A 27,478-nucleotide genomic window follows, 5' to 3' on the forward strand; every position below is an offset into this window, starting at 1 on the left:
GAACTAAAGAGACTTCAGTCTATAATTATAAACCATTAAAACACCTTTAACCGTGCAAATACAAGCAATATGATAGTTGTTATTCAATAAATACAGAAGATGTAAGTTAGCAGTTATAACATGGCTCTGAGGAGAAACCTTCCTTCTGATTAGCAGCCTATTACTTTGATATCATATAACCATTTTACTCTTTTCCTCCTGCCCAACATGCCACCTCCTGGCAATTTATCAGTGTGGATTTTATAAAAACATGACGAATAATTTCACCCATTTCATTAATGCGTCAGCACCTAATGGGTTGACGTAAAAGTGAACATATTTAACTAAATAGTCAGTGTGGGGGCAAACAGTCAAATGCAGTTTGAGTGAGGCATTAGTCAATGTGTGATGCACTCACACCCAAAAAGTTGACATATTAACCATATTGATGTTGTTCGTAAGCACTGACTCCCAAATGCTCTCTTCATTTATAGTACAACTATTTTGCGTTAAAACGACCGTCTGACTGATGCACATTCTCAGGATGGCGACGTTCAGAGACAGCCACCCTTTGGCTCAAAATATGACACAATTGCCCTGTAAATCCATGAAATACTTCATGTAAATATCTATAAATACATCCTGTGACATCAATTTCAGTAGTATTGTGTTCTCCAGCCAGTTCTAAAAATGCATCTTGGCAGTCTGCTTAAAAAAGGCACCTTCCTTAAGGAGCTTCCACTCTGGAAAATGCTCCCACACATGCTGCACTACAACTCTGGAGCTATTCCTGTGGCCACCCCCATAGAACTGTACCAAATGACCGAGTGTCGGCAAGAAATGAAAGAGGCAAAACATGTCACTGCGGCGCACCAATGGGATCAATGAATGAAGCGGGGGGGTGATGGAGAAAATAATGATAACATGAACCAGATGGAGGGAGGTGGAGAAAAGGTTGGAGGAATTTATTCATTCAACCCTGCAATTCTTAATCAGTCTATGTCACACAAACACATGTTCGGCAAGCTGCTGTGCCTTTTTCCTCCATAGTAATTATATTCAAAGTAAATGTTCTATCTGCCAGAAACCCAATTCTAACTCTTCAGTTATTTTAGTCCATGTTTCTCAGAAAGGAAACTGCACACATTTTTGATATTTCTGTCATCTTGGCTTGTACTCATTCAGTTGGGCAAACTTTTTAATAGATACTTATTTCTTTCCAAACAAATAAGCGTTATCCGATTGGAGCGAACATTTGATAGAAAAATGGCAGCAGTAAAAGGTTTTAAAAACGCCAGTCAGAGACAGATTTCACACCTCATTGAAAGGGAGAAGCTCTTTTTTATATATATAATATAATAATTATTCTACGTAATATTGTTATTATATCACAACAAATTAATACCCAACTGAATAACAACACCAAAAACAAGCAAAGGAATATTTCTTGCCTATTTATAAGCCAAGTGCAAAATGTGCAAGGAAGCTACTGTGTCTGTGTGAATAACCTTGGTCTGCTGTGTTTTTGGCAGACACTTTCATTCTATCCACAGGAAAACACTAACCCTCTGTTTTTTTTTTGGATATTTAATACTTCTATTTTAAGCCAAATCACTGATAAAACATTATGAGTGCTTTAGAATGGTATGTATTTGGTGGCAAGGTACGTATTTTGTGGGTATTCAGTATTTTTACTTCAAAGAAAAGTGAACTTTCATGGGTTTTATTTGATTCCTAGTGTCCCGGGTGTAATTGTAAATTTGAAGTTTTATATTGGTGGAATAAATATATATATATTATTTAAATGCAAGAATGTTTGTTAGAAGCCACATAACAACGGACCCTTTTTGCAAACTGTGATGAGTTATTAGCATTGTAAATCTAGCAATTTTTATATTTTCATTTTTTTTAATTAATGTACCTTTATAACACTATAAATGATTAATTACAGAAAATTACAGGCAAATTACAGAAAAATGGTTAATGCTGCTTTTTAATACAACGGCTGAAGAAGTGATTGCAAATTTTACATCTTTCTCTCTTCTGACCAACGTAACCGATCTCTTAATATTTTTTTCCTGTTCGGCAAAGTGTAGAATTTTTGTTATTGGAGCAAATGGTAAAAGAAGAATTAGATTTGTTGTAGTTTCCACTCGCCATTATACTTTAACTTCTAAAAACCATGGAAATGTGAAATAGTTCTAAACTATCTGAGCCCAAAAAGCATCTTTCTTCATTGATGGCCATTCATAATTATGTGAATAATCTGTATATCCCCATTATTTCATTACAAGCAATGTTTACCTGTGCCTGTTTTTTTCCTGGAAAGCTTTTATAAGCATAAAATGGACATATTGTTCTCTGCTGATTTTCATGCCAACTCCCAAGGATTTGGGACTGTGAGCTTTCTTTTGTTGCCATTAGCTAATTAAGTCAAGAGTGATTAGTCACAAGGCATTTGGGGATCAAGTGATTGGTCCAAAAAAAAAAGTAACTGAACTGAGCGCCCATGAGCAAGGATGGCAAATTTCAAATTGATTTTGAGATTTGAGACGGCAGATTTCAAATTGCATAGTTCTGAGAATCTTGTGCCAGATTGATGAATGGAAATGCTAATGGATCCTAGTATTTTTGGACAATTATTCTGGCTCACTTCACAGATAGAAAGCAAGACAGGCGGACAGAGATAACCGAGTCAAGAGTAGCTTTTAGAGAAGCGAATACACTTAGGGATCATGGAATAAAAAGTACAAGATGTACCTGGGACAATTATGGAAGAGGATGTGATTGAGAGAGTAATGACGGACGTGCATGCCTGCTTTTTCTTGTCATTTCCAGAGGCGCTTGGACTGTTGCTGGGGGCAACCTCTGTTCGGTCACCTTACAGCAGAGAGGAAGCATTGTGTGAGCAAAGGTTTCTATTAATAGGAGCAGCGGGAGAGAGGACAAGAGCGTACAGGCGTGTGAGTGTGTGTGTGTGTGTGTGTGTGTGTGTGAGCAAGCATACACGCATGTGTGAGTGAGCGCAAGGTACGCAACGAGGAGGAAGCAGATTGTGAGAATGAGACAGTTACTAGAGAGAGCTGGAGGGAGGGATGCATGGAGAGCGTAGCGGAGGAGGGAGCGATGGCGTGATGACGCTGTGCGTGGCGTCAGAGCGATAAGAATAGAGCCGGTGCGTGCAGGGCTGCTGAGACATCGCTTTTAATACCCACAGCTACTATCTTGCTCCCTGAACAATGTGTGTGTGTGTGTGTGTGTGTGTGTGTGTGTGTGTGTGTGTGTGTGTGTGTGAGTGTATGTGTGTGGAGGTGTAGGTATACGCACAGAAAACAATTTATATAGAAAAATGCCACGTGATGAAAGATTATGACTTGTACTTTTATATTTGGAAGCAAAAAACATTCTCAACTTTTAAAGACAGAGCAGAGATGCATAAATGTTCCAAAGAGGGAAAACGGTAGAAGAGGAAGTACTTCTCATGCTGTATATAAAAAAAAAAAAAAAAAAAAAAATTGCAATTAGGCTGCTTGTTACAAGCATGACCATAATAACGATCCCCTGGTTTAAATGCATCAACAGTCCTGCTCGTCTTCTAAAAGCATATGAAAGCAGATATGACTGTTCAAAATCTATGACTGTATAATGCCTCACCACTAATTAAAGCAATCAATGACTCAAAATTTGAATCCAATTAATTGCAGGATATTTTGAATAATCACATATCAAATTTGCTGGCACTAAATCACACTAAATTAACATTAAATTGACATGGGTAAATGTGGGTAAATCATTTAAAATATAGATTTAAACGGATTATTTTCATCATTTACCTTGATTTCAAATCCAAATGACTTTAAAGAAGATATTTAGAAGAATGTCCAAGCTTCTCTTTTCCTTACAATGAAAGTGAATGGTGATCACGAATGTCCCTGGTCTCCATTCACTTTCATTAAAAGAGCAGCTTGGGCATCCTGTTAAATATCTTCTTTTGCGTTCCACAGAAGAAATAAAGTCATGTGGGTTTGGAATGACATGGGAGTGAGTAAAAGATAACAGAATGGTCATTTACGAGTAAAATATTCCTGTTAAAATATCTCAAATGTTTTGCTTATTATGAATGCAAATACACATACACATTATGTTAGGGTGGGCAGAGGGGGATGAAATGTGAAATGCTGTTTTGTATCCAGGCAGTAATGACCTACACGGTCATAGACCCCAACTGATGGAGCGGTGAGTGGGTGGATGCAACTGCAGGACAAAGGTCTGCAGATCAAAAATGAGATAGAAGAGGGGGAGATGTAGGAGACGTTGGCGCAGGTGGATGACGTCAGAGTGGTCTTGGCCTAGCAGGTCTGTCCCGCTGAGGTGTCGGGTCTGGACAGGCTCACACAGCCAACAGCTTCAGCAGCCACTGCACAAAGAACAGAGAAATGATTCAGGGAACATGCTGTGCACATTATTAATAAATATACCCTCATATTATACATACATGGTATAGATAAACATAACCATAAATTGACAGTTATCCCATTCTGTTCTGAAATTCTGTCATCATTTATTCACACTTATGTTGATTCAAATGTGTGCGACTATTTTGGTGACCCCTTACTTTCATATTCAAAACATTTCTCAAAATATCTTTTGCATTCTAAAGATGAAATAAAGTTATACAGCTTTGAAAATTACATGAAGGTGAGTTTTCATTTTTGTTCAAAATATCTCTATACAATGTGACTATTCAAACCTTTTTTTAGCTAATTTCTGCTGATTTATTTAGCTAATTATTTATGATTTATTTTAATATTATTAATATACATTTAATATAACAGTTCTTGTTTCCGGTGCTTTTATTGACTTTAATCTGGAAGACACTTATATCAAACTTCTCTTGCCTATAGCTAGACAGGCAGTGATAATTTTAATAAGTGTTATTCATTTTAACATCAATCGGAGGGAATTCAGAGATGGCTGTGGAAGAGATTGAAATAAATTAGCTGATTTTGACAAACAAGATCTTACAGCATTGATGCCCTTGTCCTTCAACTCGGGGTGGGTCTCCGACTCAAAAAGATCTGAGGAAAAACAATTGGCAAGCTGAATCCTTCGAGTTAACATGTTTACAGACTCTCACATCTATGTTAATGATGCCATGAACACCTCGACAGCTTTTAGCCATGCCAGTAAACAGCATGATGAGATGCAGTGCTACGCAATTATATTTACCTTCACACTGGAAGCAGATCTGAGATCTAAGAAACAAATTCATCTTCAAGGCATTTTAACTTTAAACCATCACTTGGTTATGGCCAAAATACCCAGTAACACTTTCTCCAGTGAAAATCCCCACGCTCCTGTTGTTCTCTCACATCAAACTCTACCAATAAATTTGTTTAAAACTGTTTTCACTAATAAATTGTGCTTGATCTGTGCATATTTCTCTCCTGATTCAGATTAGACCCTTTAAGTTATTTTCCTCACAACGACTTAAGATGGATCCATGGATTCACACTGTCTACAAGAAACTCTGACCCCTTCATCTGCATGTCACAGAGGAAATGGAGTCCTTAGACCAGGCAATGTTTTTCCAGTCTTCTAATAACAAGTTTTGCTGAGTTTGTGCCCACTGTAACCTCAGTGTCCTATTTTTGGCTGACAGGAGTGGAACCCGTGGCCTGCTGCAGCTGTAGCACGTCCTCTGCAACATCTGACATGCTGTGTGTTCAGAGGGGCTCTTCTGCACAGCGCATTTCAGTTACTGTCACCTTCCCATACATATGAACCTGTCTGGTCACTCTGCTCTGACCTCTCTGAATAACAAGGCATTTTTGTCCACAGCACTGCTACTCACTAGATGTGTGTGTGTGTGTGTGTGTGTGTGTGTTTACAACATTCTCTGCCGATTCTACAGACTATTGTGCACAAAGATCCCAGAAGATCAGCAGATTCTAAAAAAATTAAAACCATTCTGTCTTGCACTAAAATTAATTTTATGGTCAAAGTCACTTACAGAAGATCATATTTCTTCCTCATTCCGACTTCTGGATTGAAAGACAACTAATTGTTATTTAAATGTGTGAATGGTTTAATGCATTGAATTGCTGTTGCATGATTGGCTGTTTGGATATTAAACAGGTGTAGCTAATAAAATGACCACTGAGTTTATATATTATAAAGGAACACACTCTACCCTTCAACAGTATGGGGTTGGTAAGATTTAAACAATTTTTTTAAAAGAAGCCTATTTTGCTAACTAAGGCCATAATTAATACTATGAAAAATTTCTGCAATTTAAAAGAACGGTTTTCTATTTGAATATATTTGAAAATGTCATTTACACTTGTGACAGCAAAGATGAATTCTGGGTAGCCAGTATTAATTATCAGTATCACACAATCCTTCAGAAATCATTCTAATATGCAGATTTGGTACTCGAGAAACATTTATTAATATGCATCCCGAAACCTCTGAAGTAGTGTATGCTGCATTTCAAATTAGGAATCATTCCAGAAACAAATTTGTCCTGATGCTGACTAAGTTAAAACGACTTTAAAAATGTAGTCGGTATGCGTTTTGTGAACTGTTGATAAAGAATGGAAGTTTGGATACTTTGTTATTCTTCTAATACATACAGAGGCTAATGAATCAGAAGTCTCGGTCATTCACCACATAAAATAGCTTACTTCTACATTGCTAAATAAGGATAGTGTTGTGAAAATGGATAGGAAGAACTCTCTGGTTATGGACTTACCAAAGAGCACTTGCAGTCTGGCAACACAAGACACAAAGCCACAGAAAGGCAGGTATTGTTCGCCAGCGCCAAACCTCTCCCACAACAGCTGTACCACAACATTGTCACACTCCACACCTGAGGACAGAAACAGACAGCAGTGGGGGAGGAAACGTGAGTGCCTCAGAGGAGTATATAGAAAGACAGTAACGTTCCCTTTGTATATTAACAGAGGGTGTGGTGTTTGTGCACATATGTGATCACCTGCAGCATTCAGAGCCAAACTGAGTTCGAACGGACTCATGGTTCCTGATGAATCCTTTTTCAAACTGGAAAAAGACAGACTGCGGAGGAAGAGAATTATGAATTGTAATATCAAACTGTACTTTTTCCTTGTTTTCTTGAAAGGAAGCCAGTGTTTGGGATTTAGTTCTGATACGACACATGCACAGAGCACTGAGGCAAATGAGTTCATAAACAGGATAAACAACAACAGCAACAACATTCCAAGGTCTTTTGGTCTGTGCAAGACGAGCTCCATATAGCCTAACACAACCTGATAACTGTCACAGCTCAGTGTCCTCACTGCTCTTTCTAACACTGTGCCAAAGCTGAGAGTGACCTTTTCACGCATGAGAACTAAGATACCTGCAGATTGCGTAGGGAGGTGAGCAGCTTCTCTGCTTGAGCTCTATTCAGACGGCCTCTGCCCCCAGTCTACACACAGCCGTTAAGAAAATCAACCAAGAATGTTAGAAAAATATACATGTATTTTTTTGTTGTGAAATACTATGATTAAGCCCATCCCAAAGAGGCCCAAAATCACTTCCACAGACTTTTACATGAACTGCTCCCTCCTGGTGGAATGACTTGCCCAACTCAATCCGAGCAGTTGAGTCCTTAGCCATCTTAAAGAAATGGCTAAAAGCACATCTCTTCCATCTTCATTTGACCCTCTCACTCTAGCACTCTCTATTCTAATTCTAAGAAAGTAAAAAAAAAAAAAAACACTTGACCCACTAACACTTGCACTCTCTATTCTTACTACAAAAAAAGCCTCTGACACTAGCATTATCTATTCTTTTTCTAATCTATCTTCCTGTTTTCTATTTATTTATTATAAAAAATTTCCCTCCAACACTAGCATTCTCTATTCTTGTTCTATTCTTTTGACTTGTTTTATTTATATATATAAATTCTCTATTGTTTTCTATTCTATTTACTTGTTTTTTTTTTAATATATTTGTTATATATGTATATGTGTGTGTGTATATATATATATATATATATATATATATATATATATATATATATATATAACTTGTTATGTGTACTGAGTTAGGCTAACCGAGACTTGTCTCTCTTAAATATTATTGCCCTTTTGTTGGTCTTGATTGCTTCTATTGTGCTCATTTGTAAGTCGCTTTGGACAAAAAGAGTCTGCTAAATGACTGAATGTGTGTGTGTTTGTCTGTGTGTGTGTGTGTGTGTGTATATATATATATGTATATATGTATATATATATATATATATATATATATATATATATATATATATATATATATATAGCTACTGGGAGAAGGATACATCTTCCCCAAAGATGAGCTGTCTGCAGGTCTCCAGAGGAAGTTCATATTCTTTTTCCAACACTAAAACACAATTAAAGCAGAAACAAGTGTTAACAAAAAGCAAACGTTTAGTGAGTCATGTATTATGACATGGTGACCCCTTTCAAGAAAAAAATAAAGCTTTAGGTTACTGATATGGATGCTACTGTCATGTGGAAATAATTTTATTATAAACAATAATGTATTACATAAACATTATTTATACAGCACTAGTAATTTTTTTATTTATACTTTTAAAGTGTTCTTTTTTTCTAAATCCATACAAGTATACGAATGTACAGCAACATGCTGCTGGAATTCATCTCACCGCTTTAACTACCTTGTAAGAGAAGCTACATAATACTTCCACCTTGTGGCCACTTGTGGTACAGTAAGTGTGTTTGATTAATGCTGTGTGTGAACAATCCCTGTGGTGACAGACAGCTTGTACTAAATGTGTTCATCCTGACCTGAGTTCGCCAGATTCATAAACTGCACAGCATTCACTCTGTCATCCTGGAAAGTGAAAAACATAAAGGCATATCTGGAGATGTTTGCTTTCTTCAACGATTCATCAGATGCCCACAAATCTTTTCCAGACTAGAATGTGACTGGAATGGACTGAGATGCTTACTGATCCAGCCTTTTCATCAAACCACTTCTGTACTCTAAACAGATCCTCAGGTAAGACTGGCTTTGACATTTCCATCTATGGAACAACACACACACATAAATGGTGAGAGTAATATAAAATAAAAATATTGTATTTACACACACACACACACACACACACACACACACACAGACGGTTGTTCTTCTTTCTCATTTCAGTCAGTATGTCTTACCACAGAGTAGTTGTTGGTGCAAGGGAAATCCTGGAACCTATAAAGCAGATTTGAAACTTTTATATGGTTAACCGCTGGACAGACTTACTGTAAACAGCATTGTGCCAAAATCACAATGCAGAACAGATAGAGATGAGGTGTCTTTTATTCTTTGTACCCCTGTATGTTGCCGGTTTTGGTGTAAACACGGAGGAAGAACTCCCCCTGCTGGTTGGGCCTGTAGGTGGAGGCTACGATGATATAACTGCTAGGCTCCAGGTGCACCTTCCGCCACACGCTCCTGATGCTACGGTACTTTCCAGAGCGAGCAACTGAACGGTTGTTGGAAAAGAACTGCTTGGTCCAGAGATCCTGGTTTGTCCTGCAGCTAAGGGGAGAGTAGATGTGAAGATGTGAGTCATGTATCAAGAAATGATTTAGATAAGTGTGTATCTGTATTTTAATGCTGCTAGCTGATATTCATTCAGCTGCTCACCTCAAGGGGAACCTGGAAAAGAGAATGAAGAGGTAAGACAAGAGAGGAAAAAAAGGCTAAATAAATTTGCAATAAAAAAAGAAGCATTTAAATATGCACAAGACAAATAAAAAAAGCTAAAGTTACAAAGATGAAAATGGAGCTAATTGTTTCATTGTCCCTCCCACATTAATTCAATCATTTTTATATTATTATTAAAATATTTTTATTAGCCTTCACACAAAACACAACATATGTGACATTATTTGTATGTGCCTATATGATTTTTTGTATATTTTTGTATATACTGTACATACACACAATTTTATTTTTAAATGTCTTTGTAAGACGTATCTTATACTCACAAAGGCTGCATTAATTAAATTTAAAATACAGTAAAAACAGTAATGTTGTGAAGTATTATTATAATTTAAAATAGCATATGACACTGTTTTCTATATCAACATATTTTAAAGTTTAATTTATAATATGATGGCAAAGCTGAATTATCTGCAGCCATTACTCATTTGCATCAATCTATACATGAATAATGATTCATTTAATGACATTGGATCATAAAGTATGAAAGGCCTGGCTTAAATGCACCTCTCAGTTTTATATAATATGTAATGGGGGTCCTAATCTCTCACCTTGTAGATGTGAAATGCGATGTAGAGAAAGTGGACTTTATCTTTTTGTCTGCGGTATTTCTGGAGAAGCTCCACCAGTACCGTGCACTTCTTCTTTTTCTCTCCCTGTTTCTCAGTCTTGCTCATAGGAGCCACCACAACACCTTCTTCATCGTCTTCTCCGTCTCCTTCCTCCCCTTCCTCATCCTCTCCATAATCATGGTCATCCACATCTTTCTCAGACAGAATCATCTGGAACTGAGGATTTTTCCAGAAAGATCCTGCCGGATTGGAAATAAGTGATGAAGAAGCACGCTAAGGAAGTAGTTACATTGTAACAATATTTTTAGAGCAAATAAATAATAGTGAAAATTGTATTACTGTCTAAGTGTATTATATTTTCTTGTTGGAACAGTAGTTTTGTGGAAATCTTTTGTAAATTCGTAAATGTACTGAATGTTGTTGAGAAAATAAACTTACTGATCCCAAACTTTTGAACTGTATGTTAAATTATTATATTAATATGATATTATAATAGTGAAAGCGGGAAGTTGTGGCCTAATGGTTAGAGAATTTGACTCCTAACCCTAAGGTTGTGGGTTTGAATCTCGGGTCGGCAATACCACGACTTAGGTGCCCTTGAGCAAGTCACTGAACCCCCAACTGCTCCCCGGGCGCCGCAGCATAAATGGCTGCCCACTGCTCCGGGTGTGTGTTCACTGCTGTGTGTGCACTTTGGATGGGTTACATGCAGAGCACGAATTCTGAGTATGGGTCACCATACTTGGCTGTATGTCACATCATATTGTTATATTATATAATATAAATCAGACATATTTGTTAACAAACATGCAATTACTTGGGTAACGACGGCTGCCCCCTGCAGAGCACATTGGGACCCAGGTGCCTTGATGTGAGCTCAGTGTCCAGGACGGGGTGTCCGTGTCATCACTCGCCTCCCCCGTATTAGAGTCCGGATTCACACTGCACATTTCCACTGTATTAAACAACCGGCAAAAGTCCTCCATTCCGATCCTAAAAAACACAAATGCTTATGAAGTCCAGACACAGGCAGATTCAAGGGCATAGTTCACCTAGAAATGAACATTTCCTCAAGCTGTTCCAAACCTGTATGAGTTTCTTTCTCCTGTTGAGCACATACGAAGATGTTTTGAAGAATGCTGGTAACCAAACAGTTTACAGTAGCTATGGAAATCAACGAATGGTAACGCTTTGGTTACATTTTTCTAAATATATTCATTTGTGTTCAACAGAAGTAGAAAAAACTCATGCAGGTTTGGAAAAACTAAAAGATGACAGAGTTTTCATTTTTGGGTGAACTATTTCTTTAACTAAATGCCCTATTACGGGATGCGCTGACTGCAGTGGCAGTTATTATTAGTAGTCGTATGAGCAGTGTTATATAATTCTTGGCATTTAATTGATTCCTGTTTGGCAAGTGCTCAACAATAGCGAGAGACAGTGATAGAGAAGTGTGTGTGTGTGTGTGTGTGTGTGAGATCAGTGTCTACACTGGAAGCACCAGTTGTGTCTTCAGTTGATGAGCAGCCTGTTTCTATTTTTAGCATGCTGCAGAGCTACTAAAGCCACTTTCTTTTCACAATTTATCTGACATGAAATGTTTTCATATACAAACAATAAAGTTCCTTTGTATGTCCCAAGATAAGACTCTGATTGTGTGAGTTATGGAAATCAGGAAGAATTGTGTACAGTGTACATTTACCTACCAGAATTCTCCATCTTCAACTTTGTCCAAATCAAGTCTGGCCTTCTGAGCCTCATCTATAAAATCCCAGTCTTGACACCTGCACACACACAAACACAAGTGTGCAGTCTTAAGCAGTGCTGAGATGCAACTCTGAGATGGTAAGAAAATGAGCTGTTGAGGTCTTTCTCACTTGTCACTCCAGGGTCCACAGTACTCAACAAACCCCCATGGGTTCCGCAGCCTCAGCAGCAAGACCTCTTCAGACGCCTTCTGGACCTACACACACACAAACACAGCTTGTGACAACATATGCTGTGTATATTAGGCTCTCAAGGGTACTAACATGCAGAGGGGTTTGCCAAAAGCTGTTAAAATCATTAGTTGGATGTCATGTGTATCTGTGTATTGCATTCATACCTTATCTGTATCAGTGATGGCATAGGCATGACCTTTGATAAGACCCTCTGAAGTCACACTGCCAATCTCCTTCACACTCGCAGCCTGCACAAAAAACACAACATATTTGTGTTTAAAATGTATACAGTCATGTATATTTTATATTGCATGCATCTTGCATGCTCACTAAGGCCACATTAGAGAGTAGAAGGTGGAAACAGTAATATTGTGAAAGATTATAACAACTGTTTTCTGTTATAATAGATTTTAAAGCATAATTTAATTCTGATGTTTCAGAACCCATTGCTCCAGTCTTCAGTATCTCATGATACTTTAAAAAGCATTCAAATATGCTGGTTATTATTCTTTTCAATGTTGATAACAGTTGTGCTGCTTAATATTTTGTGGAAACAGCGATGAATAGAAAGAAAAAAAACAACATTTTTTGTGAAATAGGAAGGTTTTTGATTAACTTGATGCATCCTTGCTGTGTTAAAGTATTAGTTTCTTTAAAACTAAAAGAGAAAATCTTACTGACCTCAAACATTTCAAAGGTAGTGTATGTGTGTGTGTGTGTGCCTGTGTCAATATGAGTCTATACCTGTATGAAGCAGCTGAGCAGACTGCTCCTGGCCAGGGCAGCTGTGATGGCTCTCCAGAGCATGCGTGGGGGCCGAGAAGACACGTGGAGGGAGTAGGCAATGCCCCCCGTAAAATCCTCCATTCCCTCTGAGATAATTCCCCCCTTCAGACTGCCATAAGAACCATCAGCCTTTAAGAAGAGACAGACAGACACAGAAATATTACCAATGGGCCTCTATTGATTCCACATGAATTATTCTACATCTGTAAATGGCATTTGATCATTTTTCACAACTGGATGTTTTTTCCGAAAATATCAGTCCTTAAATAACACAAAGGAACAATGGCCTTCACGTGAGTGGTGTCACTAATGAACAGTCACACGCCACACAGTCAAGGACACATATGCTGGAACTGACTTGGCATAAGCTTTCTCCACCAATGCACTCCAGAACACGTTGGTAGTGCGAGAGTAGCTGAAAAGCAGACGGCCCTCTCTCACAGGCAGCTTATCATCCACTACCACCTCCACCCACTCACCATACTGCCAGAACTACACAGAGAGAGAGAGAGAGAGAGAGAGAGAGAACAGGGTTACATTTGCTCTGTTCAAGCATATTTGGGTGTTAATGCACCCAAAAAAGTGGACTGATTTACCGTTCTGTATCTGTCTGCAATATTTTGACCAGTATATTTCCTCTTTTTTTTAAAGGGGTCAATGTACTTGATGTACATTGCATGAAAACATGTAAAAAAGAATTTGAGGGAAATAATTTGACTTTTTTTTAAATAATAGTCATTTATTATTATTATTATTATTATTATAAATATTTCTTATGCTCACCAAAGTTGTATTACTTAGACCATTAAATTAATGGTTTTCAATATATTTAAAAAATATAATTGATTCTTTTGATGGCATACTGAATTTTCAGCAGTAATTATTCCTGTCTAATCATTTTAATATGCTGATTTGGTGCTCAAGAAACATTTCTTTTTATTATCATTGTTAAAAACAGCCGATTAATACTTTTGTGGGAACCTTGGCATACATTTTTTTTTTAGGATCGCTTGATGAATAGAAAGTTCAAAGGAACAGCATTTATTTGAAATAGAAATCTTTTGAACCATTAGATATGTCCACTTTTGATCAAATTAATTCATGCTTGCCGATTAAAAGTATAAATTTCTTTCAAACGTTAGTGTACTTTAATTTACCTAAGAGTCATACACGCACAGCAGCAAAAACTGTGAAAAATAGTTGTGGAAATCTAAATGATGACTGTTTTGGTTTAAAACACAGGTCCTTCTCAAAAAATTAGCATATTGTGATAAAGTTCATTATTTTCCATAATGTAATGATAAAAATTAAACTTTCATATATTTTAGATTCATTGCACACCAACTGAAATATTTCAGGTCTTTTATTGTTTTAATACTGATTTAATACTGATGATTTAATACTGAAAATTCCTATCTCAAAAAATTAGCATATTTCATCCGACCAATAAAAGAAAAGTGTTTTTAATACAAAAAAAGTCAACCTTCAGATAATTATGTTCAGTTATGCACTCAATACTTGGTCGGGAATCCTTTTGCAGAAATGACTGCTTCAATGCGGCGTGGCATGGAGGCAATCAGCCTGTGGCACTGCTGAGGTGTTATGGAGGCCCAGGATGCTTCGATAGCGGCCTTAAGCTCGTCCAGAGTGTTGGGTCTTGCATCTCTCAACTTTCTCTTCACAATATCCCACAGATTCTCTATGGGGTTCAGGTCAGGAGAGTTGGCAGGCCAATTGAGCACAGTAATACCATGGTCAGTAAACCATTTACCAGTGGTTTTGGCACTGTGAGCAGGTGCCAGGTCGTGCTGAAAAATGAAATCTTCATCTCCATAAAGCTTTTCAGCAGATGGAAGCATGAAGTGCTCCAAAATCTCCTGATAACTAGCTGCATTGACCCTGTGTATCAAGAGAGGCACTAGCCATTTAGCCTCCTTGATAGTGCGTCCGCCTCCCATGCCGGAGACCCGGGTTCGAGCCCCACTCAGTGCGAGGAGCATCAGAGAGGACCTGGGAGATAGGGGTTACACCTGTCCTTGATAAAGCACAGTGGACCAACACCAGCAGCTGACATGGCACCCCAGACCATCACTGACTGTGGGTACTTGACACTGGACTTCAGGTATTTTGGCATTTCCTTCTCCCCAGTCTTCCTCCAGACTCTGGCACCTTGATTTCCGAATGACATGCAAAATTTGTCCAAAAGTCCAGTGCTGCTTCTCTGTAGCCCAGGTCAGGCGCTTCTGCCGCTGTTTCTGGTTCAAAAGAGGCTTGACCTGGGGAATGCGGCACCTGTAGCCCATTTCCTGCACACGCCTGTGCACAGTGGCTCTGGATGTTTCTACTCCAGACTCAGTCCACTGCTTCCGCAGGTCCCCCAAGGTCTGGAATTGGTCCTTCTCCACAATCTTCGTTGTGCAGCGTTTTTTATCACACTTTTTCCTTCCCACAGACTTCCCAATGAGGTGCCTTGATACAGCACTCTGGGAACAGCCTCTTCGTTCAGAAATTTCTTTCTGTGTCTTACCCTCTTGCTTGAGGGTGTCAATGATGGCCTTCTGGTCAGCAGTCTTACCCATTTTGTGCGGTTTTGAGTAATGAACCAGGCTGGGAGTTTTTAAAAGCCTCAGGAATATTTTGCAGGTGTTTAGAGTTAATTAGTTGATTCAGATGATTAGGATAATAGCTCGTTTAGAGAACCTTTTCATGATATGCTAATTTTTTGAAATAGGAATTTTGGGTTTTCATGAGCTGTATGCCAAAATCATCAGTATTAAAACAATAAAAGACCTGAAATATTTCAGTTGGTGTGCAATGAATCTAAAATATATGAAAGTTTAATTTTTATCATTACATTATGGAAAATAATGAACTTTATCACAATATGCTAATTTTTGGAGAAGGACCTGTATATATTATTAAATTAATCAAAAACTTAAATGTGAATTCAAAAGATTTATGTGATATTAGACAGGCAGGTATGGATCTGTTGGCCTCCAGGTAGCACCACGTGTATGTCCATGTGTCTGTGTCCATTTCCTTGGGCTACAGTAACAAGTTTAGACATTTCAGGAATTGTCCACCAATCAACAGTCCTCTACCTCCTTGTTTTCTCATTTCTCTCCTGTCAATCAGTTTTTGATGTGTCTTCTTTCTTTCCTGTCCTCTCTAACCCTCCTGGATCAGGTCAAGTCATGTTGCACATACCTGTTTAGCCTCCGAATATAATACTATGGCAGGCAGAAGGAAATTATATGATGAGAATGGCATAACAATTACATAACGCTGAGTGTCCTTCAATAAGAGCTCTTCAGTGCTAATATGTTTTGATTGTTTAATTAAATGTGGTGTTATCACACAAGTTTAACCTCAGTTTGCAACCACACACACAAGCCACGAGTGCTGTAGTGGCTTGTTTTAGTGCATGCTTTGTCAAGGTGAACTCTCTGAAACAAATAGAATTGCAGTAATAACTACACCCGCAGTGATTTCAGTATATCAGTTCACTTTTATTTTGTCTTGAGCCTCACAGTGCCTCAGCCTCACTTTTTTTTCAGGCTATAAGCACAGATTTCTTTTTTAAGTGTATCTCTCTGGTGGTTCCTGCTGAATAACAAGGCTGACAGGATTCCTGAGAGGCGGACAAAATAAAGACTATTCTGGTCTTATCAGTTTTTTTTCTTTGTAATTGTGGAATATGTGTAGGCAAGCACTGATACATGAGAGTTTGCAACTCCAAGATCATTTTAAGAGGTGTGGTCATTCCAAACTTTGGATTTAATCGACCGGCATGGTTTTAATCAGATCATTAGTGGAGCGAGCGGATGATAGCTAGAGGGTAAAAACTGATTCTGAATGGGTCTGCAACAAATATACAACACGGGAACAAACAGAAACACAATGTTCCTTCTCTGTGAATGAAAAACAGACAGCTGAATTATGATAATTTGCATGTGTGTGTGTTTAAAGGGGGAGGGGCATGCAGATGTACATGTCATAGGGACAAAAGGAAGATGACAGGAGCTGTTTCTGGAATAGGCCTCAGCTGTTAGAGATGGTAAGGTCAAACACAACTGATTCTAATTACCATTCCCTTGGACGTACTACATCGCTTAGAAGTAAATCCAGATGCATAATTTAATGGAAGACATTCGAACGAGGATATAAATTCTGGACGGATTCGATCTCGCTCACAGACCCCAACTAGGACTATAAAAATGGAAAGTGTATGGGTTCTTTCATGCTTTCTCTATACACATTTTAACTAACTTCAGTTTAATATAAGATTAAACAGCAATTGTGAATGAAAAACATGACATATTTTATTATTTCTAAAGAATGACCTCATAATTTCAGAAGTGTCGTGTTTTTAATCTAGGATTCCTGTTCCCCCTTACCCTAAAACGAAAGATGCCAGCGTAGGATTCACTCAGGCTTTGTCCAGATGGAACCACTTTCACAAACAGAGTTGGGTGCATGGTGAGACAGGACAGTGCCGCCAGCAGCCAGCAGTTACCTGCAGCAGGAAATGACATCAGGCTCTGTCAAACAACACATCATTTCCATCAATATTTATGACAGAAGACCACAGCCTCAAACACAAAGTGGAAATCCAGGCTTTGAAGAAGCAAGAGACATGCAGACGCACAGTGAGATTCCTCTGTAACAGGTAACAGCTGTCAGTTTGCCTCGTGTAGGGGAAACAGAAATGGATTCGGTGTGACAACACTTCATAAAAACATACTTAACAAAGCAGCTCCCATAGGAATGACACCAAACAGAGCTCTACAATGGAATACGTCCAATTAATCTTCAGACCGCAAGAAAAAGCGCTGGATACGCTAATGTGGAAAGTCACTTGAAAACAAATGATTAAAATTTCTGCTTGAAGTGCAAAGAATGAGGCATTATTTGGGTAGATTTCCATTCAAATGAGATTATTTACATGCGTTTGTTATTCTAGTGATGCATTGCGATGTTCATATATTATTTAGAGAGGCCATCCAAATCCTAAGTGGCAAATGCACACTTCATGATTTAAGCAAAGCATGAGCCTGCTTTGATGCAAGAGGTCTAAAGTTCTTTGCATGTGTGTTTCACCAACACAAGAAAAGTCCGAAAAGTCAGAAATGTTGGATTTCGCAATAAATGATTGCCGTGACAAGGATATTGTTTGGTATTTCAACTCAAGTATCTAGGGATACCCCTTAAATGGTATTGTATCCTTGGGGGATACAAAAAGGGAAGTTAGCCCTTTCCAGAAAATTAACGATAAATGACCATTTAAAGATCATGTGTGAACAGGACCTTTTGGGAAAAACTGGTAAATCCATTCTGGCAGTTAGCTGGAACGAGAAGTTGTGGTAAATTACAGTTTTGATGCTTTATGTGAACAAATACTGCCAGTATGAGCATATACAAGGTTTGGACACATTGATGTAACGAGTCTGAATTAGGCCAGTCATAAAGTTCTGACACTGTAAAAAATGCAAGCGCAATGATCAAATGTGTCAGTTTGCATGTTTACATAGAAAAACAATGGAAAAGCAGCAGAGTGGAATGCAAAAATATGTTATGTAAATATGTAAATAAAACACTAAACTCATTCAGCAATAATGATGATAAAAATGTTTTTTTTTTTTACGGATTTAAACTTATTTCTGTAACAAAGACTTTCACGTCATATTGACTTATTAATGTAAATTATGATTTCACTTGAAATAGTGTATACCTTTTTGATTTATGGTCTGGTGTTGATAAAGGTGTACTTGTCCCTTTCTCATGGGACTTTGGGGGTATGTAAGACAAAAAAGGTTGGGAAACGCCAACTATAGAATACAGCTGAGTCTGTAAACGTTGAATATCTCGCCAACGCTGCACGTCAACAAAAACACTTTCCATCAACTCCAAATCAATGCCATATGTAGAGAGGGAGCAAGAGGGGTAAGGCAAAGCAATAAAACCATACCCGCTGTGCACAATAATTGTTATTCTTAAGGTGGGGGGAGAGGGAGGGGTGTACAGATGATGCCAATCCGACCTCTCGCTCCCTCTTTCTTCCCTCTGCTTTCATCCCTCTCTGTTTCTAGTACATTTGTCGTGTTTTTGATGTGAGTGGCCCGCGGCGGCTCCATGTTGCATCTCTCAGCAGGGACTCTGCAGGAGGCTCTGAGATCAGCGCAGTGTCTCGCGGCTACAGGGGCAGAATGGGGATAGTACATTAAGCATGATGAGGAAGATCTGGGAGGAAGAAGATGGGGGGGAAGGGGCAGGGCATCTGCATGATAAGGAGAGGAAGAGTGGGAGCGTTGCCAAAGACAGTTATTTCACTGATAGCGCTCATGCCTGGAGGGTGCTTTCGGGTGATTTGGTTTCTGAGAAGTGCAGTAAGGCGTTATCCCATTATCCTGGCATAAAATATGAACAACCATGCGCTAACACGGGCGTATACTCACCCAGCTGGCCCTGGCAGATATCGGTGGTGCCCATGGTGCCCTCAACAAAGAAAGCATTACTTGTGATTTCCTGAATCAGGGGAGAGGTGGGGAAGGAAGATGGGTGTGAGCCAAAAACCATTTGCAAGTACATGTGATGGACTGATGAGGACATCGGAAAACACATGCATGTGCACAAGAAATATACAGGTATAGGGTCTTTCTGTCTTAAAGTGATAATCCACCCTTACATCAAAAATCATTTACTCGTCCTCATGTAATTTCAAACTCGTATGACTTTTTTTTTCTTTTTTTCTGTGGAACACGAAAGATGATAATTTGAACAGGAGCTAGAACTGTTTGGCTGAAAACATTCTGCAAAATATCTTCTTTTGTGTTTAGCATAAGGAAGAAATGCATAAAGGTTTGGTAAAACATGGCGAGTGATTACATTTTGACAGAATTTACATTTCTGGGTGGACAATCTCTCTTCTCATTTATTGTTATTGACCAACTTCACATCAAGAAATGCCCTAATTTTTGCAACCTTTTTGCTTTATTGTTTATTTGAGGTGCATCATCACCTTTAATTCCGTCAAGCAATCTTACTAGTGTTCAATGAAAAATTTTCCTGTTGAGTAGTCCATTTTCTGATGCGTCTTTTCATTAAACAGTAACTAATTGTCACATGTCAGAAATTACTGTTGGTGAATGCTATTATGCATTTTTTATAAATTAAATTTGCTGTAAATTCACGGTATGCAATCTAAACCTGTAAAAAAAAAGTCCATATGCAACTAAATTATGCTAATGACAAAAAAACAACAACAACAAAATAAGTTAAGATATATAAATGAAGCTACCTTTGGGCGCAGCCACTTCAGTGCCTTTTTAGGGTCAGGATCCACAGGAATACCGAGGGAGCTTTGGTTCGCCGCAAACACTGTGTCTGAGAACAGAACTGCAGATTTGATGCACTTCTGCAGCAGGACGTCATAGTCTTGATCTTTGAATTTAACCGGATTGTCAAAGGAGCCTAACTCAGACATTTAGATCAGTGGGTAGGATCAGATGTGGTAGTACTGTCCCAACCTGTGCTGAAGTTTTTGAGCTTTAGAAAAGTTTGGAGCAGCAGCACATCCCATCCTATTCCCACCCTCTCGAGTTTACTGCCCCTGGGAGGCGTAGAAACTTGAGACGTGTCTGATAATGTCCGATTAGCTGGCTACCTGTCCTGGACGGCTAACCGATCTAAATCTTACTCGAGTCTTTCTGCTAATATTTAGATAGCCTAAGTTAATTATCTGTTATTTAATTATCTGAAAAAAGAAGAAGATAATGTAGGTGTTGCTGAATCGCTAACGTTCTTTAAAAATATATATATTCTGACATTTATACACCGTGGAATTTAAATTCAACAAAAATCAACATCTGTTATATATAGCTGTGTGTGTGTGTGTGTGTGCGTGTGCGTGTGCGTGTGTGTGTGTGTGAAACAACACACTCAGCACTAGATGGCACTGCCATGCCACTACCTCAGTTTTAGTTCTACTTCTCAATTATGGATTGTCAATCAAATTAACACACTAACGCCAATTTCTTCCCAGTTGTTTTATTCACTGGATAATCAACGACACTCTTTTCTATAAAAACCACAACAACAGGGTCGAAAATTGCTCATTGCTTGCACATAATATCCAATAAAAAGGAGATTAAACAAATTATATTTTGTAATAACATACAAATTTTGTACATATAATGACGCTTTACATATTTCTTGAACGAGTTTTGACAGACAGCATTGTCAGAAACCGAAGGCAACTACCTCTATCAGTCAGGTGAGTTTTCGAGATAACTAAGAAAATATATTTATTAATCACTGCAGTGTTTATTTCTGGGTAAAGATGGAGTCTTACATTCAAAACTATTAATACAAATATATTTATTTTATTTAGTCATTCCAACTGCTCTGTCAGATGCCATTTTTATACTTTCCACTAACCAAACCACACACATCATTATGGGACATCATATATATTTTTAGACACTTTTTAAACACACTAAAGGTTGGTCACAAAAGTAAACAGTGATATTAAGATTAAACTGAAGATAAATATAAATGAACACATTTGTACCAATCAAATCAACTGACCTTGAAACTTTGCCTTTCTTTCACTAGCTGCCCACGCTTTGCCAAAGACATTCAGACAAGCTTACAGGGGCTAAATAAACACAGCTCATAATGAGACGGATGTGAACGACTGCTCACGATTAATTCTGTTATTGATGCCCATGTTCTGTAGGCTACATATGGTCTTTCAGTTAGAGCGGATTATGTCGTAACGACAAAGGTCGCTGACCCGCCCAGAACATTATCACACTCCCGGCACGTCCACGACCCCTACTGCTCCCACAACCCAAACCCAGAGCCTATCTGCTCACAGGCATCAATTAACACCAGTAGGTTCCCAGGCGTTGCTGCGGTGGCCAATGCAAAGATGCATTAGAATAGGATGAAAGAAGGTCAGGAGATCAAGAATAGAAAGACAATTATTGTGTATCATGCTATTTAACTATTCTGCCTCAATATGTCGCACTCTATTTAACCAACTCTTTACATTTGTGCCACCCTACTACTCTCTTTCTCTATTTAAACGCATACATGTAGAAAGAACTTGTGTGCAAATGCTATTCAATCACATAATGCAGTCTATGCATAATTCAAATCTACACTATTTTCCTTCTTTTCCCAGTCTATGTTCTTATACACTGCATTCTGTGCAATAAACTGAAAAGGTTTTATTTTCTGAGGGGCGAAGGACAAGTCAGTTAACTCATGTAAGTATAGGTTGATCCCTCAGGACTGGTCACAGCATTTGGAACATTAACAACGAGACCCGCAAACTCTTCTTTGGAGTAAAGGCTAGTTAAACCAGTCTGTCTGTTCGCCGTCAGATGGCTGTTTTGACCTGTATCTCGCGCTTTGTGTGAGAGTAGAGGTCACCAGGTGCTGTGGGATTTCCTCCCTCCCTTTTCTCAGTATCACATACAGCTTGTTTGGGAGGTTATTAAGGAGTGGCATAGAATTGTTGTATGTGTGTGTGTGAAAATGTATGTGGGAAGGCAGAGGTGTTGCACAGGCTGAACAGTTTCCTGTCAGCTAATTTGACCTTATTGTGTCACATTTGTGCCAGAACTAGAACTATGTAAATATTTGTGATAATACAAAATATTTCTTGAGCATCAAATCAGCATATTAGAATGATTTATAAAGTATCATGTAACACTGAAGACTGGAGTACTAGCTGCTGAAAATTCAGCTTTGCACCACATGAAGAAATATCTATATATTATTTTAAACCCTATGAGTCTATCATTTGATCATTAATGTTTCTAGTTCATTGAAATAGTGAGCAGAAGAGACTTCTTGTATAAATATAATAATCCTTAATTCTATAGACCAGTCATTACTGGTTCTAGTTTTAAGGAATATTTCACACTAGCAAAAACACTGTACACAAATTGTGAATAAAAACAGAATGCAATGATGTGGAAGTGTCAAATTTCAATATTTTATTCAAAATACAACATAGATGACATATCAAATGTTTAAACTGAGAAAATATATAATTTTAAGGGAAAAATAAATGTATTTTTAACTTCATGGCATCAACACATCTCAAAAATGTTTGGACAAGGCCATGTTTACCACTGTGTGGCATCCACTCTTCTTTTTATAACAGTCTGCAAACGTCTGGAGACTGAGGAGACAAGTTTCTCAAGTTTAGGAATAGGAATGTTGTCTCATTCTTGACTAATAAAGGCTTCTAGTTGCTCAACTGTCTTAGATATTCTTTGTCACATCTTCCTCTTTATAATGCACCAAATGTTTTCTATGGGTGAAAGATCTGGACTGCAGAGTGGCCATTTCAGTACCCAGATCCTTCTTCTACACAGCCATGATGTTGTAATTGATGCAATTTGTGGTCTGGCATTGTCATATTGGAAAATGCAAGGTCTTCCCTGAAAGAGACGACATCTGGATGGGAGCATATGTTGTTCTATAACTTGGATATACCTTTAGTATTGATGGTGCCTTTCCAGATGTGTAAGCTGCCCATGCCACACGTAATCATGCAACCCCATACCATCAGAGATGCGGGCTTCTGAACTGAGCTCTGATAACAACTTGGGTTGTCCTTGTCCTTTTTAGTCCGGACGACATGGTGTCCCAGTTTTCCAAAAAGAACTTCACATTTTGATTCGTCTGACCACAGAACAGTTTTCCACTTTGCCACAGTCCATTTTAAATGAGCTTTGGCCCAGAGAAAATGCCTGCGCTTCTGGATCATGTTTAAATATGGCTTCTTTTTTTACCTATAGAGTTTTAGCCGGCAACGGCGAATGGCGCGGTGGACTGTGTTCACTGACGATGTTTTCTGGAAGTATTCCTGAGCCCATGTTGTGATTTCCATTACTGTAGCATTTGTGTACTTTATGTGATGCAGTGTCGTCTAAGGGCCCGAAGATCATGGGTATCCAGTATGGTTTTCCGGCCTTGACCCTTACGCACAAAGATTGTTCCAGATTCTCTGAATCTTTAGATGATATTATGCACTGTAGATGATGAGAACTTCAAACTCTTTGCAATTTTTCTCTGAGAAACTCCTTTCTGATATTGCTCCACTATTTTTCGCCACAGCACTGTGGGAATTGGTGATCCTCTGCCCATCTTGACTTCTGAGAGACACTGCCACTCTGAGAGGCTCTTTTTATACCCAATCATGTTGCCAATTGACCTAATAAGTTGCAAATTGGTCCTCCAGCTGTTCCTTATATGTACATTTAACTTTTCCGGCCTTTTATTGCTACCTGTGCCAACTTTTTTGGAATGTGTAGCTTTCATGAAATGAGTCAATATTTGGCATGACATTTCAAAATGTCTTACTTTCAACATTTGATGTGTTATCTATATTCTATTGTGAATAAAATGTAAGTTTATGACATTTGTAAATTATTCCATTCCTTTTTTCACTCACAATTTGTACAGTGTTCCAGTGTTTCTTTGCTGCCCTTCTTGACACCAGTCCATTGTCCAAACGTCTTGGCCTCACTGTGTGTGCAGACACTCTCACATCAACCTGCTGTCATTCCTGAGCAAGCTCTGCACTGCTGGATACATGATTCTGTAGCGGACTCCTCAGGAGGAGATGGTCCTGACACCTCTGGACACTCTGGGATGTCCTGAAGACTTCTTCACTGCAGTCAAACCTCTCTCCTTGAAGTTCTTGATGATCTGGTAAATTGTTCTTTCAGGTACAATATTTTTTGTAATAATTTCCTTTCATGGGAAGCGATTTTGATGCAAAGCGATGATGGCTGCACATGTTTCTTTGGAGGTAACCATTGCTGACAAGAACACAATGATTGGAAGAGCTTCTTCCTTCCCTTTATAGCAATCAGTCTGCTCTTACAGTCTAATTAATATGATAGTGATTTCACCTGACTAGTACTTATTCACACTTTCACATGTGTTGCTGATATGATTTGTCAATTAATGTTTGCTGTTCATTTTGTGTCGGAATCAAAAAACAGTAACATTTTTGTGAATATTTTGGCCAATGAAACTTTTAGTAAAATGCATCTGATAACTATGCAACTTTGCAAAACAAAAAATGTATGTCCCTGCCAAAACTTTTGGCCACGACTGTATATACATTTTCTCGATTCATGTTCAGGTTCAAAAATCTGAGTGCATTTTGTTTGCTGTTGTAGGCCAAAGACCACTGATTTTCAAGTGTTGTCAATCCTAAAATCTTTATGTATTTTTTGCTGTTCTTTTCAACTATATATTGGTAAAAATTTCCCACTGAAAATATAAAAGCATACTGGCTCATGATGTTGAATAATGACTGTTTTCATTTTTTTCCTTTATAATCTGTTTACTTCAAACAGCTATCAAATAATTCTATCAAAACATCTGCATAATTTGCTTTGGTAGAAAATTAATTGTGGATTTGGTTGGAACTGATCACACTGAAATAAAAACATGAAATGCCAAACCACTTCCACCACAGCCGCTGGGAACGTTATGGAGTAACAGGATTATCACCGTGTTTTTTTGTGGTGAGATGGGTAATGTTTAAACCCATATTTGTGGCTTCTCCCTCCATGGCACTGTGGAATTGTCACCTGTTCATCCCGCACAAACTGTTTATTGACAGCTGGACCGTTGTCTTCCTCTCCCATGCAAGGCCACTAACACATCACTGCAGCAGGGGGTTAGTTTTAGGGTTCAAGTTTCTCTCAGTGGTCTTTGCGGAAGAAAGGAGGGACGTTTCCACGAGGAGGAGGAGGATGGTATTGGAAGCAGGCTTGGGAGCGAGGATAAAGAAACACTAGAGAGCTTTTCTGTGGTTTATCTCATTCACACAACCTTCCTTTGCACATTCCCTCCCTCGTTTCCCTCCGTCTCACTGATACTAATGTTTCATTATAACTCACTTAATAAACATAAACATTTACAAATGAATGAATGAATGTTACTTACCCTAAACAAAACAGGTGATAAATTAGTATAGATAAAATATACATTTCTTTTAGATAAAAATACTATTTTAATGTATATGCAGTTTAAGCACCAAAACGCAAATGTAAAACATTTGTAGGTAATAAAAATTTGCAGAATTAAATGAGAAATTGAACAAAATAAATGTACTCTTGCCATAATCAATACAGCTGATAAATCATCATGGATATAAACTATTATTTCTATACATATGCAATCCTCATAACACAAATGTAAAATACATTTAGAAATAAAAATAAAAATTACATTAGAAATCAAATAAAAAATTAATTTTACCTTTACCAATTTTATGTAATTTTATTAAGCATAAACACATTATGTAATATGGTACTATATGCATGTTATTAGACAGATCTTTTTTTTTCACAGTATAACAGGGCCCCCGTTTGGCCCCATCTCTCTAAAAATAGTCCTCGGCCTGATTTAGATGTTTCTGTCAATGTCTCGAGAACATTGTGAAGACATTCATATTAACACATTCATAATGAACACGGTTACGGTAAGATGCATTTAGACATTTCTCACCCTGAGAAGGCGCGCAGGTTTAGATATAGATTTCTTGAGACCCTAAAACCACAAACTTTCCCTTTGCACCTAGGTAGCAGTGCTACGTAAGTGGGGCATTTATTGTGGTTTGTGCTCGAACTCAAAACACATCTCAAAGTCCACATGCACCAGCAGGTTTTGAGTGGTCAGTTCCACCCTGATCACCACACCCTGATAGGAATGAATCACCGCGATTGGCCAGTAAAGAGAAACGCGGGCCAGTCCCAGCTCAGAAGGGTGACGTGTTTGAGAAAAGGTGCAGAGAGGTGGCCCAAAAGAGACAAAGGGCACCTGGGAATGTTTTCGTCTAACTCGCAGAAGCTCGTGTTACATTATGTAATTGGGCCCGTGTGGCCACCAAATGGTGCGTGGCTAGGGTGGGTGTATAAGGTTTTGATAGAGAAGAAGCGATGCAGGTCCCAGGGCGATCACCTGTGATTCAGAGTTTGGGGAATTTTAGTTGAACAGCCAAAGTTGTAAATTAAGTTTCAGACCCCTCCCTTATGCTTCGCTATCTTTCTCCCGTTCTCTGATATGGCGATAATTGGAGATGGGGTGAGAGCTACATATGGTCCCTTCAATCAAACCTCCCCCAGCCCAGGCCGAAAGCTCATTAAAAAGGTTGCTTGTTAATGAGATACAGGGACCTTAGAGCGTCCCACTCATTAGAGGGGCCAGAGATACCAGTGTGAAGGTTTTGTCCCACTAGAAAAAGAAGAGAACTGTTAAGATGAATCCGTTCCCCCTCGGGTTCCTCAACATCCTCAGGTTCCTGCCAATTTCAGCCACAGCACTCCTTTTCAGGCTCTGTCTTCTCATCTCTCCAGATGTATAATCTCACTTTTTGGACACGTAATGTACCTGACAATCTCATCTATTCCATCAAACCCTGTT

General features: G+C 38.4%; 1 protein-coding gene and 1 pseudogene across 1 annotated transcript in view; one reads left to right on the plus strand and one right to left on the minus strand.

Moving 5' to 3' along the window:
* The window catches only part of LOC132155514 (CLK4-associating serine/arginine rich protein-like), a 4,978-nt gene extending 4,111 nt beyond the window's left edge, over nucleotides 1-867 (plus strand). Inside the window, exon 5 of the mRNA XM_059564304.1 lies at nucleotides 684-867. Within this exon, the coding sequence (XP_059420287.1) occupies nucleotides 684-867 (184 nt within the window). The remainder of the gene's footprint in view (nucleotides 1-683) is intronic.
* A 2,474-nt stretch (nucleotides 868-3,341) lies between these two features.
* On the minus strand, nucleotides 3,342-20,773 carry LOC132156031 (calpain-2 catalytic subunit-like; annotated as a pseudogene).
* Between the last annotated feature and the right edge of the window lie 6,705 nt (nucleotides 20,774-27,478).

This window comes from Carassius carassius, chromosome 13 (assembly GCF_963082965.1).
Source record: "Carassius carassius chromosome 13, fCarCar2.1, whole genome shotgun sequence".
NCBI classification, from domain to species: Eukaryota; Metazoa; Chordata; class Actinopteri; order Cypriniformes; family Cyprinidae; genus Carassius; species Carassius carassius.